A 22,786-nucleotide genomic window follows, 5' to 3' on the forward strand; every position below is an offset into this window, starting at 1 on the left:
ATTTGCTTATAAAATATTTAAGCTTTTTTCCTTTTCAATTATTTGATCTTGTTTTGCCACTGAGAATTTTATTTCTGTTGGTTCTTTCATAAAATTGTTGTGACTAGGTCCACTACAGATTTATGTTATATAATCTCACCTGTCACCTCATTGCTCCTAGGCAATCCTGCGCTTCCATAATTAACTCACTATCCCACTAGACTCTTCCAAACCCTTTCAAAGTACCAATGGCGTCCCCCCCCACCCACCCTCTCAGCTGTTTTATTTTTTAAAAAATTGAACCATATGCCAAGAGCCTTCTACAACTATCTCTTCCTTCATCCCTCTCTCGTATGAAATGACCCTTCTTGCTAAAGTAATCTCCGCTATCTATACAAGGGATGTCATTCTGTCCTTTCTTTTCTAGCAGATTGCCTTCTGTCATTCCTGCTCCTTCATTTATCTTCAATATTTCCCTGTCTGTCGGCTGCTTCTCCACTCTTACAAGGATGTCTCCCCCATCCTTAAAAAAATATAAACTCTCTATAATCTGGCTTCATACCTTATCATTTAACTGAGACTGCTCTCTCCAAAACTGCCATAATCTCCTAACTGCAAAATCAAGTGGCCTTTTCTCATCCCTTATTCTTCTTAAAGGCAGGTAGATTGTACAGTGGAAAAATTTCCTATTACCTCGTAATTCTAGTGCCTTCCCTCTGTTGATTATTTCATATTTATCTTGTATATAACTTGCTTTTACATAGTTGTTTCCATGGTGTCTCTCCCTTTAGATTGTGAGGTACTTAAGGGCAGGGACTGGCTTTTGCCTTTTCTTTGTATTCTCAGTGCTTAGCACAAAGCTCCTTGTTCAGCCTCTTCATGAACTTGTGGATCACAGCATGCCAACACTGGGATTTTCTTGGCAAGGGTATTGTAGTGGTTTGCCATTTTCTTCTCCAGAGGCAAACAAGGTCACACAGCTAGTAAGTGTCTGAGGTCAGATCTGAACTCAGATCTTCCTAACTCCAGACCCAGCATTTTATCCATTGGGCCATCTAGCTGGCTTATGTTTGTTGTTTGTTGTTCCTCCTTCTTTCTAGAAGAAAACCAATGACCTCAGGAGGGTAATGTCTTGACTTGAGGGTGAATTGGATTTGTATGGAATTGTATGACTGTGCAAAGTCATCAGCCTCCCTCCTTCCTCCAGAGTCATCAGAGTCAGTGACAAGACAAGGGTCAAGAGGATTGGTGATGGCCCCAGATGCAGTGGGAGACCATGGCCTTTTAAAGCCAAAGTCTTTCCCAGGTCTCAGTTTATCTGGGGCAAGGTCCATTCAATAATTAAAGGATTAGGTAAGAATTGGAGCAAAAGATGGCCTAGTTTGCCTTTACAAAAGAATCAGTCTGGGATTAGGGACAAGATAGCTTGTTCACATTGGCACTACAACTAAATTGTGAGTTCCTAAAAGTGGATAGGCCATATCTTTAATTTATTTTCAGTGCTCAGATATGAGGGTTTCTATCTCTTCTTAGGAAAGGTTTGATAGTTATGAATGAGACACCCCTCCAGTGAGGGTTTTATCCTATGGTCTTGATGCAGTTTGGGGTTGCTGGGAACTCTGAAAAGTCAGGGTACGGGCTGGCATCTTCCTGGAAAGAGTTTATGCATTCAAACCTTCTTCCAGTCAAAGTGGCAAGGTTTTTGTAAGGCCAATAGTGTAAGTGATATTCTCAGGGAGTCTACAGTGTAATGGGGGTGAGACTGATGCTTATATACAAAAAAGGACAGTGAAAGGATCTGGATGGAATTAAGAAGTGGTAAGTAGTCTGAACAGTGAAAGGATTATTAAGTAGTCAGGCAGTGGGGGGGAGGGTCAGTGAAAGGATTGTCCAGTAAGATAATTAAGTGACCTACCTGGTCTGGTGTGGGTCAGATGCCTTGGACTGAAGTGCCAGTGATCTGGCCTACTGAAATGAAATGTATGGGAAAATTCAGAGACTGTGTTGCTTTCGAAGACATTGGTCTTTTTCCTTTTAGGGGTCCAGGTCCCATCACTCCATCTGTCTTAGGGTTCTTTTTGTTCAGGTAAAGATCTTTATAATCTACTGAAGAACATGACATTACTGGAAATGGTCACATTTGTCATGTTAATCAAATTCATATTAAATTAAATGAAAAAATTTTGAAAATGCCATTATTGGCATAAAGTTGGTTGGCATGATAATGGTTTGTAATGTGAAACAAGTCCAAACATATTTTACATTATTCACCTATATATACTCTCATGCAGGATTCTTATCCAAGGTCTTCCAAACTTTTTTGTTTTTAATTTTTTCAAAATTTTTATTTTAAAATTTAATTATTTTTAATATTATATTTTTAATGAATTTTTTATTTTTTTTTTTAATTTTCATTTATTTATTTATTTTATAATGTTCTACAATCACTACCAAAAAGCTTATATTTTTACCCCCCCCCACCTACCTTCCAGTACCCCCTCCCTCCCCAAGATGCCATACAATTCTATATATGATCTACATACACTTTCCTATTGAATACGTTTTCATTATGGTAATGCTGTATAGATGAACTAAATTAAATGAAAGAAATCATATAACAAATCAAAACATAATACACACACACATATACAGACAAGATCTGCTACATTCTGCAAATGAATTCCATAGTTCTTTCTCTGAGTGTGGAAGACGTTTTGCCTTAGAAAACCACTGGGAATTATTTTTTTTTTTTAAGTTCTTGTGTTATTACGAAGTTCCAAGTGTACCAGAAAAAAACTCTCGCACACTGTGGTCATTGCTGTGCACAAATTTCTCCTGGTTCTGCTCCTTTCACTCAGCATCAGATCATATAAGTCCTTCCAGGCCTCTCTGAAGTCTTCTTGTTCATCATTTCTTGTGGCGTAATAGTACTCCATTACATTCATATACCACAACTTATTCAGCCATTCCCCAACTGATGGACATCCCCTTGATTTCCAGTTTTTGACAACTACAAAGAGTGCTGCTATAAATATTTTTGTACATGTGGGACCCTTTCCCATTTTCATGATCTCTTGGGGATATAGTCCTAGAAGCGGCATTGTTGGATCAAAGAGTATGCATATTTTTGTAGCCCTTTGGGCATAGTTCCCAACTGCTCTCCAGAATGGTTGGATGAGCTCACAGCTCCACCAACAATGAATTAGTGTTCCAACTCTCCCACATCCTCTCCAGCATTTATAATTTTCCTGTTCTGTCATGTTTGTCAATCTTATAGGTGTGATGTGGTACCTCAGAGTTGTTTTGATTTGCATCTCTCTAATCAAAAGTGATTTAGAGCATTTTTTCATATGATTATAGATATCTTTAATTTCTTCCTCTGAAAATTACCTGTTCATATCCTTTGGCCATTTATCAATTGGGGATTAATGTTATATTTTATTGTAGTTTTCCTTTGTAGTACTATTTATTTTATTTTATGTATTTAAAATATTATTCTTAGGAGTTTGTAAGCTTTACCAGTTTGGCAAAGGAGTCTGTAACATAAAAAAGGTGAAAAACTGCTTAAAAGTATAACTAAAACATAGCTAATACGTAAATATGTTTTACATGACTTTACACATGTATAATGGGTATCCTATAACTTGTTTCTCAGTGGATGTTGGAGGGACTAAAGAAAGAGGGAGAATTTAGTTTTCAAAATTTTAAAAAAGAATGTTTTTTAAGAAGAAAATCAAATAGAAAGTCTGCCTTCCTTACTGCCACTCCCCTATTTATATTTTCTCCATCTGATCATTATAATGTAAAGTATTGGAGTACAAGAACTGTATTTGCTTTTGTATTTATATCACCAAACCTCCCAGTGCTAGGCATTTAGAATGTAGCTAATAAATATTTAAATTTTTTTTTAAAATATAGCCATACTGGCCTTCTTGCTGTTCTTCATGACATTTCATCTCCTGTTCTTATTTCTAGACTGTCCTCTATCCCTGGAATGCACTCCCTTCTCATCACTATGTCTTAGAATTACTGTTTTCTTCAAACTTCTTCTCAAACACCACCTCCTTTCTATTTTTCCATTCTATATATATATGCACTCTTGGCTCCTAATGCTTCCCTACTCTACCCCATAAATAAACTTTATGTTTATTTTTTCATATATTTTGTATATATTGATGTTTGTCCATGTTATTCTCTTTGACAGAATGTAAACTCCCTGAGAGCAGCTACTGTTTCATTTTTGTCTTTGTATCCTGTTACTGAAACAGTATCAGGAACATACCAGGTATTTAATAAATACTTGTTTGGCCATCTAGTTCAACCCCCTTGCTTTAAAGATAAGGAAACTGAAATCATCAGGGCTTAAAATTACTTCCCTAATTTTAAACTTAATTATCATCCTCACATGAACAACTACTATAGGTAAAACCATTGAGTTTTTTGTTTTAAATCACTGGGGAGTTAAAAGTACAAATAAAGCCCTAGGGCTTTCATTTGTAAAGGCCTGTCTACAGCATCACCTGATGGACTTAAATAGAAAATTAAGCCCTTAAAAATTCAAGACAGCTGCAAGATTTTGTCTTTGAGAAGGCCAAATCTAAAATAGCATCTGAAAATGTTGCTCTTAATCTCTTTCAGAGGTTAACATTTTGCCCTACACTAACACAGACTGAATTTATAAGTTGGAGACTTTAGTGGTAACATAAGTAGGAAACTTTGAGGTTTCCTATGAAACTATGAGAGGAAATCTCAGTCTTAAACATTTTTATCTTAGTATTTTATAAATTGTCAAATTATTTCAACTTCAGTATTATGTGTGTGTGTGTGTGTGTGTGTGTGTGTGTATTGGTAGAAATGTAGAATGGAAAATTAAACTGGTCAGATTTAGATATTCATATGAAATGTTTCTTTACTAAGTAAATGCTTTAGTTTTAAATAAACACAGTACATTTCAGCTGCAAAATATGCCCAGATCATATGAAATAAGTAGTATATAATTAATGTTTTCATCTCTGCTTTTAAGAACTACTGTGGATTGCCTCTTAATAAATCCAAAGCCTTTAAAGGTAATTAAATAACTTTGAGGTACAAGTCATACCTATCAGATTGGCTAATATGATAAAAAGAAAAAGAAAAATGATAAAATGTTTTAGAGGATGTGGGAAAATTGGGACACTGACTTGCACTTGACTTTGTTTTGAGTGAGGGAGGGCTGTGCAGGTCACCAGCCTCACTTCTCTTCCAGAGCCATCTGAATCCAGTGACCAGATATTCATCAGGATGACTGGAGGTGACCCAGGATGAGGCAATTGGGGTTAAGTGACTTGCCCAAGGTCACACAGTTAGTGAGTGTCAAGTGTCTGAGGTGACATTTGAACTCAGGTCCTCCTGACTCCTGCACTGGTGCTCTATCCACTGCACCACCTAACTGCCCTGGGAAAATTGGGACACTAAAGCACTATTGGAAGAGTTATGAAGTAATCTGACCATTCTGAAGAGCAATTGGGAACTATGCCCAAAAGAGAAGGTTGAAGAATTAAAGCATCTAGCTGCCTTTGATCATTTTAGGTTACCAGATCCAGGTGATCATCTCACAGTACCAAGAGGAACTAGCAAATGGAATTACTAAGGCTCTGTTGACTTTGTGGGTGTGTGTGGAAAAATGAGAGTGGTATTGTAGGACGGGAAAAGGATATATATTCCACTTTTGTTTTTTAAAGGGTAAAAGCTATAATCTGAAAATGATAGGTCAGTGTGCTTGACTTTGATTTTTGGCACTCAGGATTGTATTAAAATGACACTTATGAATATTTTGAGATACTTAAGACACTTTATAAACCTAAAAGTACTATATAAATTCCACCTATGCCTTTTATTTATTTTTATGTAGAAAGGGATGTGACAGTAAGCCAGAGAGTTTTTTACTTGAGAATTGGTCATACCCAATTAATATAATTTTCCTTTTTTGATAGTGTTTCTTGGCATAATAGGGCAAGGGTGCCAGGGATTTGACAGTAGATGGTATTTTAAAGTTGAATTGGTTAATCAAAGGGTCAAGACAGGGAAGGGAGGAGAGTATGGCAAGTGCAGCTGTGGTGGCCTATGAAAGAACTGAAGGGTGGAGAGAATGGAGGTCATGGTGAAGACTGAGAAAGGGCTTAGGGAAGATGGAATGATAGAAGATCTCTTTTACGATTTACTAAACCTTTTTTTAAAATAGAAATTCCTTATAAGTAACAGCTTTTATTGTTTTGCACTGGCAGGTACATGATAGTGAACAATGAAATGCTCAGAAGTCAAATAGCCTAAGGATAGAGGAGGAGCAAAGAACAAGAATAAGCCACATATTTTGTAAATAAAATGTTTTATTTTACCATGTATAAGTTTAGTTGCTTATGTAGTTGTGGACTTTATTTAAGCAATGTAATTTTCTTATTATCATTTTTAGATGTGGGAAGATTTTTAATGAAACTTTGATGGTTCAACAAAGGATGCTCTAATGGATGACAGAGAAACTCCTCCAAATGACCTACAGTTAGAGCCACAAGATGGATGTCATGCTGATGCCAGCATGGAAGGTACAAGAACCTGTTTGCCTTCTATATCAGATGAAAATGAAAATCAGTTTGATGAGAATGTATGTGAAGCTGTGACCAGCAGTGACAATGAGATGGGAAAACATGAGAAGTTTGAACAGGACAATCTCAACAATAATGAAAGCCGCGGCAACTGTGATAACTTTGTTACCCCACGCTGTGAAGCAGCAGCAAGTGATCATTCTAAAAAAGTGCACCCTGAAGGCCCCACAGATGAAAAGCCCCTCCTAGGAAAGGAGAAAAAAACTCTTGGGAAAAAAACCTCCAGAAGCAAAAAGGGAATGATCACAAAGTCAATACCAGGTACTTCAAACAAAAATCCTTTTTGAAAAATTACATTGTATTCCTTGAGCAAACTCCCTCAAAATACTTCTTCCATTTTCTCTTTGACTTGTTAGCTGTTGTCTTGTATTCCAATGTGATCTTTAACTATTTTCTGTAGGTTACAACATAAAATTTATACTTAAATCATAGAGTCTTAAAATTGGAAGGAACTAAAAGAGTAATTTAAACCAACCTTTTACCTCTGGTACGAATCTCTTCCACAACAGTTTCTTTGATAGACATCATTATATATCATATTAACTTATCATAAAATATATATCATATCATTATCACATCTTTACAACATATCATATTAACTTTCAGTTTCTTCTATTTATTTATGAGGTGCTGTTTAATAGCTGTTCCTTTAAGGTCTCACATTTTCTTTGTTCTGTTTATGTCCCCAAAGAAAGTATTACTCTAGATTAAAGTGATTTCCCAAATTTCATAGTTGCTTTGGAATACAGGTTCTTAACCTGTAACTCCTGGACCCCTCAGGGTTCCATGTCTACATTTCAGAGGTTCTGTAAACAGAGAAGGAAAAAAATTATCACCTTTATTTTCACTAACCTCCTAATTGAAATTGAGCACTTCTTTTAATTATGAATACAGGTAGGCATCCCTTAAGTTTCACCAGATTGCCAAATAAATTTGTAGCAGAAAAGGTTTTAAGAAGCTCTGCTCTAGAATAAGCATACGCTCTTTTTTTAAAATTATGTATTGATTTGTCAGTATTGAAGGAGGGATACAAACACAGGGTTCTCAGGAGTGCTCCTGTTGATTGCCACCATACGTACCAGGAGTGGGGAACCTGCGGCCTTGGGCCTCAAGGCCAACTGGATTCAGTCAAAAGGGGGCACTTGAGGACCTAGAGGCTGCAGTTTCCCCACCCCTGAACTGTGTGCATAAGTGTCCTGAAGAACATTCTGGTCTGTTGTGTTTTTATTTTTATTTTTTTTTTGTTATCTTAAGCTACACAATAAAGCAACGTCAAACCCACAATGTCAAACAAATATGTTCACTTTGCACTCTGTTTTTGCATTATTTAGCAAAATTGACTCCGTAGATTAGTTGGGGTAGCTTACCCATAAATGAAGTGTCTTTATAGCTCACCCATAAATGAAGTGTCTTTATAGCTCACCTGTTAGAACTTAGATCTAGGATTCCTTTTCTTGGATTGTGAAAAAGGCCACCTTTAGTAGTTTAAGAGTGGGAATGTGTAAGCCTGGGGCACTCTAGTACACCTTACACTGGGATTTTTTTTTTATTATTTTATTTGTTTTCAGTGTTCTACAGTCATTTCCATATATCTTAGATGTTTTTCCCATCCTTTCCCCTCCTCACTCCCTCCCTGAGATGGTATACAATTTTATATAGGTTCTACACATACATTCCTATTAAATACATTTTCACCTTAGTCATGTTGCATAGAAGAGTTAGAATGAATGGAAGAAATCATAAAACAAAACAAAATATAATACAAAAGAAAATGGTCTGCTTCATTCTGCGATCAAATTCCATAATTCTTTCTCTAAATGTGGAAGGCATTTTGCCTCAAGAGACCATTGGGAATTTTTTAAGTCCTTGCATTGCAATGAAGTACTAAGTCTACCAGAAAAATTGCTCGCACACTGTGGTTGTTGCTTGTGTACAAAGTTCTCCTGGTTCTGCTCCTTTCACTCAACATCAGTTCATATAAGTCTTTCCAGGCCTTTCTGAAGTCTTCCTGTTCATCATTTCTTATAGCACAATATAGGTTGGGATTTTTAGTTTCCACTTTCCAGGGCCCCACTGTTAGACTTGGACTAGACCTGTGATGAAGGTAGACAGTTGTTACCTTTCATCTTCTCTTCCTGTTCCTTGATTGTTTTCCTTACTGACTGATTAGAAATGTGGTCAGTTTGTTCCAGTACTTCAGTTTTCTGTGATTTCATCAGCTTGGATTCTCCCTTCACCAGTACTACTCCTCTCTGACTTAGTCATCTGTCTTCTTGAGTTGCTATTGCCAAAAAAATTTCAATAATTTGATGGCCAACAGTCTGATGGCCAGTCATAGTTAGGTAGATAGATATACATTCCATTGTAAGGCTTTTCCTCAAAGCCTTTCCAGGTTACTAGAGCCTGTGCTCTGCTATCACAGACTTAAAGAAGCCAGGGTCACTTCCATAGCATGATAAGAGCCTTAGAGGAGGATGGTTTCTGTCAATAATGGATTATTTTTGTTTAGGGATTAAAAATCTTTATTTTTCATAAATTCACTTAATTTGTTAACATAAATATTTGGTAAATTGTTAACTGGTAAAGATTTTTTTAACTTTAACTCATATTTTGAGGCAATTTGGTGAAACAGAATGCTGGACTTGGAGCTAGCAAGAGCTGGATTAGAATCAGGCCCCAAATATTTTCTAGCATGTATCTATAGATGTAATTTTTTCTGAGCCTCAGGTTTTCCTCATCTATAAAATGGGGATAAGAATAACACCTCCCTCACCAGATTGTTGTAAGAAACAAATCTAGCCACCAGTACGTGGTAAATTTTTACAAGCTGCAGTGATATGTTGCAACATTTCCACAACTTGATTGCAAAATATGGAGCAGTCAATAAGTCTCAGCTCCTTAAGGATAACTTCTCTTTAATTTCTGGTAGTAATGGCTGATCCTATATTATTCTCAAACACCCTCTTTCATTTTTTGTTTTTGTTTTTTCCTTTCCCCCCACTTAATAGTATTTAATTTTTTCCAGTTACATGTAAAAACAGTTTTCAACATTTACTTTCATAGGATTTTGAGTTCCAAATTTTTTTTTCTACCTTCCTCCTCTTCTCCAAAATGGCAAGCAATTTGATTATACATGTACAATCATATTTAACATATTTCCACATTAATCATGTTGTGAAAGAAGAATTAGAACAAAAGGGAAAAACCATGACAAACAGAAAAAAAGCACAGAGAAAATAGTCTGCTTCAATCTGCACATAGACTCCATAGTTCTGTTTCTGCATGTGAATGGCATTTTCCATCCTGAGTCATTTGGAATTGTCTTGGATCATTGTATGGTATTGTATTGTATTTCTGAGTAGCCCTGTCGATCAGAGTTGGTCATCACACAATGTTGCTGTTCTTGGAACTAATTTCCATTTGTTAGCTGATTTAATTATACAATACTGTCTACTATCAAATTCTTTGCCACCCTTGCCCTATCATGGGAAGTTGCTGTTCTGCTGGTTCTGCTCACTTCACTCAGCATCAATTCATGTAATTCTTTCCAGGTTTTTCTGAAATCTTCCTGTTCATCATTTCTTATAGCACAGTAGCATACCATTACATTCATATGCCACAACCTGTCCAGGCATCCCCTCAATTTCCAGTTCTTTACCACTACAAAAAGAGGTGCTATAAATATTTTTATAGCAATCCTTTTACCTTTTTCATGATCTCTTTGGGATACAGCCCTACAAGTGGTATTGCTGGGTCAAAGGGTACACACATTTTTATAGCCCTTTGGAGCTTGTTCCAAATTGCTCTCCAGAATGGTTGGATCAGTTCACAACTCCACTAACAATGCATTAGTGTTCCAATTTTCCCACATCCCCTCCAATATTTATCATTTTCCTTTTCTGTCATATTAACCAATCTGATAGGTGTGAAGTAGTATTTCAGAGTTGTTTTAATTTGCATTTCTCTTATCAATAGTGATTTAGAGTATTTTTTCATAGCTTTGATTTCTTCATCTGAAAACTTCCCAGGTTTGTTACTTTCCAGCTAATCTTGGTGGCATTGGTGTTGTTTATGCAAAATCCTTTTAGCCATTTTTGTCAAATAGTGTCCCAAAAGTAAAGCTGAAATCTTTGGGTTTATCAAGCATTAGATTACAATGGTAATTCTACTGTGTCTTGTGTACCTAACCCAAACTACTAACCTATCACTATTTCTTAGCCAGTATCAGATAGATAGTTTTGATGATTACTGCTTTATATTACAGTTAGGATCAAATAATTTGTATAAAAAAAGGCACTATAGATTTTATGATGCTTTTGAGTGGCTTGTCCAATAATTACTGAATCAATAATAAATTGCTTTTACATCCCCTGAAAATTTCTGGAATACTTTTTGCTCCTTAACCAATATATCATTTTCTTACAAGCTTACAGATTTAAAAAAATCTTTGTACAGATTTGTAAAGCTCTATGCATTTCATATATATAAACACGTAATTGGCATATGTTTGAAGGATCACAAATGTTTTTACCTTTTGGTAGCTGTATAATACATTCTTTTAAGAAAAGTGGAATCAGGCTCTATGAAAGAAGAAACCAGTAAAGTGCTGTGCTGTTAATTCATGTTGCACTCTAAAGCATTTGAGGTAATAATTATGGATCTTTTCAAATTCTGCCAAGTTCCACTTTTACAGAGAAACTAGAGTTTTGATTACCTCCCTTTACATAGATGTTCTTTTATTCATCATATTAATGGTAGCCAGGCTTTCTCTTTCCCATTTGGTCCAGTGTGTGTGTGTGTGTGTGTGTGTGTGTGTGTGTGTGTGTGTGTGTGTGTGTGTGTGTGTGTGTGTGTGTGTGTGTGCATGCGTGCGTGTGTGCGTGCGTGCATTTGTGTGCGTGTGTGTGTGTGTGTCTTCGTCTTCTTTCATTTTATTTCCTTGCTTCTCAAGCTTCTGTAGTATTTTACATTGAAAATGTAAAATTTTGTGCTGCTTTGACTCCATGTTTCCACTCGCTTTTTTTGACTTTTGCCTTTCCATAGATCTTCAATAGTTTCCCCAAGCCAATAATCCCCTGACGATCATTGATGCCTGACCTGACTCATATTCCTTGAAATCTCCACCTTTCTTCCTATGGTTCTTACCATGGCAGTAGTCACCCCATGTGCACATCCTAACATGGTTTTATACTTCCTGTCAACTACTGTGAGAGAATCAGTGGATTCATGATTATTATTGCAAATGCCAACTTTTTTGTATTACTCTGTTTTGGCAAGTTTGATCTGTTTAGGGTCATGCCATCAAACTCAAAAAGAAGTTTTCAAAATTTTGGTGTAAGTCTGCTCTCTCCTTTTCTAAGTCATTTGAGGCATCATTATTGGTTTTTTGGCATTCATTTCTTCACTGTTGTATTAAGTAAAGATTTTCAGTGATGTAAGGTAGCTGTTATTATTTTTACTTTCTGGTCAAGTGTAATTTCTTTCATTTAGAAGAGTAAATGTCATTTGAAAAGGAATAGTTTTTGATTTTCTTCAAAATTCTCTAAGGAATAAAGTGATCTATATACAGGGATATTCAGAAGTACATTTATTTTATTCCACAGCCAAGGGTTGGAGGCAGGTTATTTAGGTATTGCCTTTTTATCCCAATTACATGATGTTTTAGGAACTGAAAGTTAGTTAGTTGCATGTCTGTGGAGGTATCAAGGCTTCAAGACTGGTTTTCACTACTTCCTTGGCTTTGTTCCAGTTTCCATAACTAGGATAATATAACCAGAAGTTATTAAATGCTTTTTACCTAAGAGAGTAGCTGTGCCTATTGAGTACTTGAGAAATTCACAGAAATTGAGACAGTAGTTTCAGTCATTTAAAACTTTTATAGGTGAGGGAGATGTGGTGATCAAAGAATTTTTTTCTGTTAAAATTAATCCCACTTATAAATCAATGTCAGTTAATTTTAGTTTAATTTAATGAAATCAAAACAATCTTCAAAATAGTTTAACATGTAATAAATGTTTTTCTCTTGTTCTCAAGTAAGCAGGGCTTAATTAAAATGGAAGATAAGCTAGTGAGAATGGAATTATATAGCCACATATAGAGTGGAACATTTTCTCAACAAGACAAATTTCTCAATTTTTTTTCCAAAGACAAATCAAATGAGAAGATTTGTGATTTTTGCTCCTAATTTTAAAATATTGAGAGTGGGGAGAAAAGGAGTCATGTGTGTGATAAAAAGAAAAGAGCATTTTAAATAAGGCTCTAAGATTAGAATTCTGTATTACTAGCACAGTCAGGCAAAAAATGTGGGATTTAATTTTTTTTTTTTAGCCAAAAGTATTAAGTACAATAGCACTATCTGAGGCTCTAAAGAAAATAAAAGAACCTACTATTTATATTGTACTTTTAGTTTTAGAAAATACAAAAGATAGTCTCTCATTTGGTCATTAGTTGTCCTGTGATGTAGTTCCTTATATTATCCCCATTTTACAGCTGAGGAAACTGAGGCTTGAAGGGATTGCACAGGTAGTAAGGGTCTGACCCAGGATTTAAATTCAAATCTTAGAGGCTCTAATTCCTTTACTGTCTCCTATCTTCCTGAATGAATCAGAACATAATACAGGTGTCTTGCTATAAACAAATTTGCCTCTATGAACTAAGGGACTTGAACTTCGCTATTTCTGCCAGTTTTAACGTTCTCTATGACATATGAAAATCCAGATAGAGACACAAATTATAAGATGAGTGTTCAGAATGAGAAAAGGATTTGAGTTAGAAATGACAGAATCCTGTAATATGCACAAAATAATGATGAGTTACAAAAAAACTGATGTAATATGTACTCTCCTCAGGAACAGATTTCGTGTTAAGCTTAGATATACCTACAATACATACTTTTTAAAGAAGCTTTTTTTTTGGTGGAGAATGAAAAGAAACAAAGGATGAATTTAACTAAATGATGGAACATCTTCTTAGAAGTTTTTAAAGCAGAATTTAAAAGAGATATTTGAGAATGATATTGAGTAGCCATTATTTATCTCTTAAGCTAATCACCTGAGTCTAGTAAGAGAAAGTTCTGTTGGACATAAGGAAAACTTACCTGAAAATATTATGAGGACAAGAAAATGGCAGGATCTCCATTCCTTCAAATATTTTTAAAACAGGACATGTGGCTATCTTCATTTTTTTCTTATAGCTTAGATCTTCAAAAACAGGTGAATAGATTGCTTGAGGTTACTCCTAACATTTTCTTTTTTCTGGGCCATGTGCCTCTGTCAATGGAAAGAAAATTCTATGTGATCAAACTGAATTTGATAATTTCTGCTATTTCTTTTACCACTCATTTTCAAGAAATTTTAAGATCCAGTGCTTAGCATAGTGCATGGTACATAATAGGCACTTAATAAATGTTTGTTGATCGAAGTGCTTGTTGTTCTTCAAAAGGTACAGGGTTTAAAAATTCTAAGGCAACTCCTTTACTTAGTCTTCTGGAACCAATTCTCAAATCATAGTAAGTTCATAAAATAATACCTGCATTTTAAATCAAAAATTAAACTTGCGGTTTGGCATCATGTAACTAGAAAAATCACATTTCACTGATTGCATATTGTTAATTCCTTGGAGGATGTGATGCAAATTGTCCAGAGAGCCAGTGGAACTTGGAAGGACCTAACAGCCAGTAGACTTTGTAGAGGTTTCAAAGCTTCAGTATTTCAGTTTTTACTGCAACCCACTTCTTTGACTTTATTTTAGTTCTCATACTAATGATAACACCACTAGAAGTTATTAAGCCTTTTTTTTTTTAACCTAAGTGAATAGGTATGTCCAGAGATTCAGTAGAGAAATTCAACTCACCTTTTGGGCAGCTTTAATTGTAACAGCGTGTCCAAGATTTGTAGATTCCATATTCAAAATTAATGTTAGTATTTATGGGGATTCTTCAGTGTCCCCATTTGATTTCCTGATGAGCTGTACTTGTAAGGCTCTAAGCATGTCACATTGTGACACAGAAGGAACTTTTTTTGGAGCACTATTTTTTTTTGTCTTTTAAAAAAGGAGAATGAAAAAAACAAAGGAAGAATTTAATTAAATGATGGAAAATCTTCTTAGAAGTTTAAATTGGGATCTAAATTGAGATAGGGAGGTACCTTGTATAATACTTTCCCTGTGTTATTAAAATGAGTGCTTGATATTAATGCTATCCTAAAAGCTAGAGGATTTGATAAATGAATTTTATGTGATAAAGTCAAGTTAATTATATTGTCTGGTTGCCATCCTGTCATCTCAGCATTAACACCATTCCTTTGGTTATTTGCTTAGGACTTGTCACCATAGCACCTAAATATTTGACAGAAATAGCATTCATTCCTTCTTATTTAGTCGTTCAGTTGTGTCTGACTCTTCATGAGCCTGTATAGGGTTTTCTTGACAAAGATACTGGAGTAATTTGCCATTTCCTTCTTCAGTGGACTATGTATTTATTAAGTACCTACTATATGCAGAGGTACTATGCTAGATAGGCATGTAAGCCCTGGGGATACAAAGATTTATACTAGGAGTATAAAAATATATGCAAAGATCATTAAATACAAAATAATTTCAGTTGTGGGAACTTGAACTGCTTGGGAGGAGATGGGATCAAGAAGAGCTTCACATAGGAGATGGCAGCTGACTTGAGCTTTGAAGAGAGCTAGAGATTGTATGAGGTGAAGGTGAAAAGGGAGAGATTGCCTGTGCAGAAGTGCACTGACAAAAGATGGAATGTTACCTCAGAGCAGCAAGAATGGGCCAGTCTATCTGAAATTGGAGTGCTTGAAGAGAAACTTGGTGAAACAAGCCAAGAAAATTAAGCTGGAGCCAGAACAGAAAACATGTCAATTGTGAAAGAGGTAAACTGCTTTTTGTCTTAGAGGCAGTAGGGAAACGCTGAACCTTTTTAAGCAGGGGAGTGACTTAGATTGGACTTTTAGAAATATCAGTTTCATAGCCAAATAGAAGATGAATTGGAGGAAAATGGAGAGAGTGGAAGCAAGGAGACCATTTAGGAGGTCATTGAAATAGTCCAATCAATAGGTGATGAGTCCCTGAATTAGGATGGTGACCCTGTGAATGGAGCAAATTGGGCAATTGCAGGAAATGATTTGAAGGAAACAGGGAAATTAATGAGTACTGGATCTGGAGTCAGGAAGACCCAAGTTCAAGTATAGCAAACTCTTGCTAGCTAGCCATGTGACCTTGGGCAAATCACTTAACCTCTCTTTGCCTCTTTCCTTATCTATAAAATGAAATACCAGTATCATCTACCTCCCCAGGTTGTGAAGATCAAGTGAGATGATTCTTGTGAAGTGCTGAGCACAATGCCAGGCACATAGTAGCTGTTGCTATTACTCTTAGGATAGAATTGAGAGGATGACTACTGATTAAATATGGGAGACTGGAGAGAGAGAAAGGAAGAGGACTCTAATGTTATAAGCCTGGATGGCCAGAAGGATGGTAGTTTCTTGGACTTTTTAGACTTAATGATCCTTAAAGACACATCATTGTGCAAGATGAAATCAGTCCTGAAAGTCTTATCAAATCATTTCCCATCCTAGCTGCAGCACCACCCACCTTAACCCCCAGGTTGGTTGTGGGAGGGGGGAGCTCAGGTGTGCATGTATGTGGCCTTCCTCCCAGTAGATAGTGAACTCCTTGAGGTCAGGGCCCATCTTCTGCTTATCTTTTTATCTCCAGGCCTGACCAAGGCCTTTTTGATCCTGTCCATCCTCAGCACTTGTGGATGATCATGGTGAAATTTGGTTGTCTGAAGAAGTTCATGAGTATCATATGGCATTTCACCATGGCATGCTTGCATGGGTTCTAGCTAAAGGATGATGCTTTTACACTTTTCCAATGACCAGTGGAGTGAAGTCCAGCTACGTGTGTGCTCCTCCCATGCTTTTAGCATGAGGTTTTCCAAGATGTTGTCAGATGCTTTCAAGAAGGACTAAAATGGCGTCAAGGTCAGCTACTGCATCGATGGTAAATTATTTAACTTGAAAGGCTACAAGCCAAGACTAAAGTAAGAGGAGAGGGGTACTTGAATTTTTGTTCACATCTGATTGTACACTTAATGCAGCCTCTGAGGCTGAGATGCAAGAGAATAGATTGATTCTCTACTATTTGTGCTAATTTTGGCCTGACAATCAACACCAAGAAAGCAAAGGTTCTCCACCTGCCAGCACTAAGCCATCCATAAGTGGAACCATTAGTTACAGCAATAGAGACATTTTGAATGCTGTGGTAAGTTCACTTATTGTGGCACGTTCCAGGGATGTCCACATAGATGATGAGGTTGATGTACACATTGCCAGAACTTATTCATCATTTGAGAGGCTCTGAAGGAAAGTGTGGGGAAAATGTGGTATTAAGGTACTTAGGCTACATACCCAGCTGAAGGTTTACAGAGCCATTGTGCTTATTACTTCATCTTTGTAAGCCTGTGAAACCTGGACAGTCTAACAGTAACATGTTTGAAAATTGAACTGCTGCCATTTGAATTGTCTTAGAAAGATTCCAAAGATCACCTGGCAAGATAAAGTGTCAGATGCTGAGGTCCTCTCTTTATCTGAACTGCCAAGTATTCATACTCTACTGCAGAGAGTGCAGCTCCAGTGGACGTACCCTGAGTGACAAACGTGTTTGCCTAAAAGACTATTTTAAAGAGAACTTGCACAAGGCAAGCTGCACACAGAGATCAGAAGAAACAGAACAAGGACAGTCTCAAGGTCTCTCCGAAGTATTGATTGTGAGACATGGGAGATGATAGCATAGGACCACCCAGCATGATGTGCCACATCAAAGAAGATCCTATGCTCTGTGAGCAAAGCAGAATCTCAGTCTCACAAAGGAAATGTGAGACAGGCAAATCTACAGACATTTCCATCCCTAATGTTGAGATGGACTATTTGTGCCTGACCTATAGTAGAATCTTCCCAGCACTAGCTTGCATTGGACTAATTAGCGATAGTTGAAGATACTTATCATACCTTGATCCCAACACCATGATGTCTTCAAATATGAAGGACAAACAACAACTTATTCCCAGGATTTAACACTTAAGTAGATGCTTAAGAAATGTTTACTGACTGACTCTGCAAAGGCTAGTGTTGGCTAATGAGATCTGTTTGAGATTCTTTTGAGTCCTCTTGGTAGAAATGGCCATCAAGCTGTTGGTGATATAAGAGACTATCACCAATTATTGGTGGGAGCAATATCACGAAAACTCAGGGAGAGGAGTTTGTCCAGAAAGGGTGGTATTATCCAGAAAGGTCAAGAAATATGAAACCTGAGAAAAGGCCATTGGATTTAGTCATTAATAAGTCACTGATAACCTTGAAGAGAACAGTTTCAGTTCAGTGGTAATATGGGAAGCTACATTGCAGTGGGCTGGAGAAAGAAATAGAAGCATTGAGAAGATGCTGCTTATCTAGGCATTTGACTGAAGGAAAGGACAGTTATAAGTAAGGAGCTAGAGAGAATTTAGGGATCAAGTGAAGTTTTTTTATTTGGTTGGGTTTTGTTTTTATTTTTTGAAGGATTCAGAAGGTAGGGGCATGTTTCCAATAAAGATGGAAAATTAGAGTCAATAGACATTTATTTAGCACCTGTTTGCTGTGCGCCAGGCACTGTTGTTAAGTGCTGGGGAGCCAAAGAAAGTCAAAAGCAGGCGCAGCCCTTAAGGAGTTCACATTCTAAATAGAGGGAGACAATATGCAAACAACTATGTTCAAACAAGATATATGTCTGTCTATATATGTGTGTGTGTGTGTGTTTATTTGATAAATTGGAGAACATCTCAGAGGGAAGGTATTATGTTTAAAATTAACCAGAAAAAACTTCTTGTAGAAAGTATTTTAAACTGAGAATTCAAAGAAGCCAAGAGGCAGAAGTGAGAAGGGAGAAAAATATAAGCAGAATGTTTGAAGCGACAAACTCCCAGAAGACTGCTCCTGATCAATATCTCCATGTAATTACCTTGATTAGTAACATGTGTAGGTTCCTACCAGATATTATAAATTTAAGGCTGGAAGAAGCTTCAGAGATCATCTAATCTTACCCCCTTATTTTTCAGATGAAGAAATTGAGATCAGGAGAATTAGAATTTAGAATAGATTAGAAGTAACTTGCCCAAAGTCATATAAATAGTAAGTGACAGAGCAGGGATTTAATTCTAGGCCCACCCTGTATTTCCAACAGGAGACCATAGGAAATGAGTTCAGGGTAACACATTGAGGGTGTAATGTAAGATCACATATTGGTCCTATTAAGGAGGAGGCCCACCTCTTTCTCAGAGCCTGGAACAATGGAAGGGAGAATAGGGTGTGATGATGGGAAATTGAGGTATAGAATTGGGGAGAAGGGAGATCTCGTGGTATGAAGTCTGTTATTTTCTCAGTACAGTAGGAGGTAATATACACTACTAAGAGGAAGGGAGTGGAGAGGTATAGATTGAGGAGAGAAGAGATTTGGATGTACCATGTTGGGAGTAAAATAAAGAATCAGTGAGGGGAAATTTTGAAAGGGGAAACAACAGGGGTTTGTTTGTTTTTGTTTTAAGATCTAAAGGGGGAGAATCTTTTGTAGTGCTGACTCCTAACTATTCAGCCCCTTGTCTTGTTCCTGTCATATTTGGTAGCTGAACCCCCAGAATTGTGTCCAGCCAGTGTTCAGGAAACATGAGGAGGGAAAGAGGCCAACCCTTAGAAAAAGTCAGTTTCTAGTTTAGAGACCAACCATATGGTACATGAGGTGATTTTGAGTGACTTAGCAAAATTGTGAATCAATCAGCAAGTATTTATTAAGTGCCTGCTCTTTGCAAATCAAGCAAGTAGACAAAGTTGGTAGTTACAGCCTTTCTACCCTAAAAGTGTTTTCCCCAAACATTTATCCCCTTTTGCTTTCCTCTAAATGGTAGCAAAAGATTAGCTGATAGTGGAGTTAATTGATCAAAGCAAAATATTTTAACCCCCTCTCTCAGCCCCCTCCCTCAGGGGGTTTTTTATCTTACAAGATGTCTCTTAAAGATACAGTAGTAATAATTGGTTGGTAAAAGATTGGGAAAGGCCTCCAGCAGAAGTATTTGAGCTAAATCTTGAAAGAAACCACGGATTCTAAGAAATATGAGGGTAAAGAAGGAGAATGTCCCTGACACCTAGAATACTGGGGTAACCAGTGCAAAGGCATGAAAGGTGGGATCTGGGGTGTCATATGCAAGGAAAAACAAGTCAACCAATGTGCTTGGGTGTAGAGTGAACAGAGCACAGTAAAATTTAAGGCTAGCTACATAAAAAAGTACCTAGGTTCTTGTGAAGAGCTTTACGTGCCAAACAAAAGATTTCCTATTTAATTCTAAAGCAGTAATAGCCTAGTTTATTAGTAGCTCAGTAGTTTATTGAGTTGGGAAAGAGTTGTGACTGTGATAAGATACAAGCTTTAGGAAAATCACTTTGTCAGTTGAATAGAAAATGAAGTGGAAAGAAATTTGAGGTGGGGTGGCCAATTAGAAGGATTTTGTAATAATCTTGGTGAGATATGATGAGAAAGTGCACTAGGACAGTGACTGTGTGAGTACGAAGAAAGTGGACTTGAAGACAGAAATGACAAACTTGGTGACATTTTGCATAGGTTGGTTGAATGAGAGTGAGTAATTGAGGATGATGACCCTGAGATCCATAGCCTTCACCAGACTGTCTTAGGGTCTATGACAAATGAAAGATAACATTTAAGCTAACATTTTAAAATATCTGATAGTAATATGTCCCTTTTCCTTATTTTCCTGGCACTGATTTGAACTCTAGAAGAATGAAACAGAAGAAACAAAGGATCAGAGCATAGATACAATACAAGCTACAGAAAAGATTGTGGCTGAAATACAACTTCCATGATGTCCAGTGGCTTGTATTATGGAGAAGAGGAAATATTTTGACAAAACCTCTGTGCACAGTTTGTTATTGAGACAATAAGGCTTCAAGATTTAGAAGTTCTCAGTAAAAAGAACAATGCTTAATAACACAATGAAAACTACGTATCCTAAAAGAATAATATCACTTCATATTTTTGTAGTAGTATCTTTCAATTAAGGTTGTTCTTGACTTACAAGTAGTAGCTCAGTGAATTCCATGAAGTGATATTATCAATATTTTAGAGTCTAGAAAAGTGTCACAGAAAGATTTTCAAATCAAAGGAGCAGTCAGTGGCTGAACTTGAATTAGAATGTAGCATTCATCCCTACTATCTTTAATTAAGGCAGTTTTATAGAATGTGAAAAAGAAAACCTCATCTTAGGGCTTGACCTTAACAGGAATTTCCACTGGAAATTGTATCATATTCATTTTCTTCTAGTATGTTACTTTCTCCATAGAGCATAACCCAGGAAAACCATCTTTGCCAACTATTCTGTCTCAATGAGATAAAGCAATATTATAAACAAGGAAGGTGGAGAGTTGACTCGTGAAAGAAGTGAGGAAAATTGATTTCAGTTTTAAACATTTCCTCAGAGTTGGGATGTCATTTTCCTCAGATTCTTATCTCATGTAGCCTGAATTCAGTGACAATAATTTTTAATACTTAGGTCCAAAGAATCGTTACAAAAGCAGTGTTTATTTATTAGATGTAGCTAGATTTTTCCTTTTTAAAAAAAAACTTTTATTTTCAATTAAACATTTATTTTACCTTCCTTCCACATCCCTCCACCTAGTTGAAAAAAAAAGAAAAGAAACAAATTCTCATACCAGTTACTCAAGCAAAACAAATTCTCACATTTAACTATAGCCAAAACTATAGCCATTTCATTCTGCATCAAATCCAACACTTCGCTGTCAGGAGCTTGTCAGCATGCTTCATCATTACTCCTTTGAAATCATGGTTGGTCGTTGCGTTTTTCTTCAACTATAAAATGGGGATAATAGCCCCTATTTCCTAGGGTTATTATGAAGATCAGATTAGGTTGTATTTTTGAAATATTTAGCTCAGTTCCTGGCATACACTAGATGCTTAATGAATGTTAGCTTTCTATCATTATTTTTAATCAAGCAGCATTTATTGAGCACCTCTTATGCACTATGATATGTGCAGAGGATATAAACAAAGGTAAAAACCCCTTTTCTTAAGGAGCTCAAAATCTAATGAAGGAGAGAACATGCAAACAACTATTTATAATCAAGATGTATACAGGATAAATTATGGAGCATCTCAGGAAAACACTAAGATTAAAGAAAGACAGGGAAAAGCTTCTTGCAGAAGGTAGGACTTTAGCTAAGACTTGGGAAAAACCAGAAAAGCCAGGAGATGGAGATAAGAGCAGAGGACCCCCCCTGAGAAAACATCAGGTTGGTCAGAAAGTCCCAGAATGAGGACCTTAGAAACTCCCAGAGAGCAGCTGCAGCCACAAATGAGACTCCACACTTGGATGGGACAGCCTTAGCCAACAGACTCTGAGGTCATTAACACTGTCTGGAGATGCGAGAGATAACCTGAAGCTCCAGCACACAAAACCTCAAAGATCTATGGAAGCCCACACAGAGAAGGCAGAAATCACAGAGAAGTACAGGGGAGCAGGATAATGCTAAGCAGGGCCAGCTACCATATCCAAAAGCCCATTAGAGGGTAGCACCTATCCCTGGCACAAAGCCCCAGTTCCATAGCAATGAGTAAATATAATACTGATCAGTATAGTATCAAAAAGTATTGCAAATGTAGAGATCTCCCCCCTAAAAACAAGAAAATAATACCATAAAAACTTCCAACAACCAGGTTTTTTTCAAAAGGACATGAACAAGTAGAAGAAATGAAGCAAGAGTTTAAAAAGTAAAAAATTTTGAAGAAAGAATTAGGAGAGACTTAGAAAGTGATAATCATTACTTAAGAAATATACTCCCTAAAAACTAGAAGAGACCAAACAGAAATCAGTGCCAGAGATATTAGAACAAAATCAACAGATTGATAAAATAGCTGAAAATATAATATACTGCATAGCAAACACTCAACTTGAAAAAAAAAAAACCAACCAAGGTTTCACCTCTACCTACTCCCCAAAAAAACCTGGACACACTATATTTCAAGAAATAGCAAATAAAAACTGCCAAGTATAGTAGAACTGATGAGTAAGTATTGAGAAAAAAAAATCCATCCAT

General features: G+C 36.5%; 1 protein-coding gene across 3 annotated transcripts in view; it reads left to right on the plus strand.

The window, feature by feature from the left end:
* The window catches only part of CNST (consortin, connexin sorting protein), a 102,483-nt gene that overhangs the window by 30,787 nt on the left and 48,910 nt on the right, over nt 1–22,786 (plus strand). For 2 of the 3 annotated variants that reach the window (XM_072647651.1, XM_072647653.1), the window contains exon 2: nt 6,428–6,878. In XM_072647651.1, the coding sequence (XP_072503752.1) occupies nt 6,479–6,878 (400 nt within the window). In that variant the 5' untranslated portion in view covers nt 6,428–6,478. Of the gene's footprint in view, nt 1–4,183; nt 4,265–6,427; nt 6,879–22,786 lie in introns of all 3 variants that reach the window. The other variant, XM_072647652.1, reaches the window with a different exon arrangement.

Source organism: Notamacropus eugenii, chromosome 2 (assembly GCF_028372415.1).
Source record: "Notamacropus eugenii isolate mMacEug1 chromosome 2, mMacEug1.pri_v2, whole genome shotgun sequence".
Taxonomy (NCBI): Eukaryota; Metazoa; Chordata; class Mammalia; order Diprotodontia; family Macropodidae; genus Notamacropus; species Notamacropus eugenii.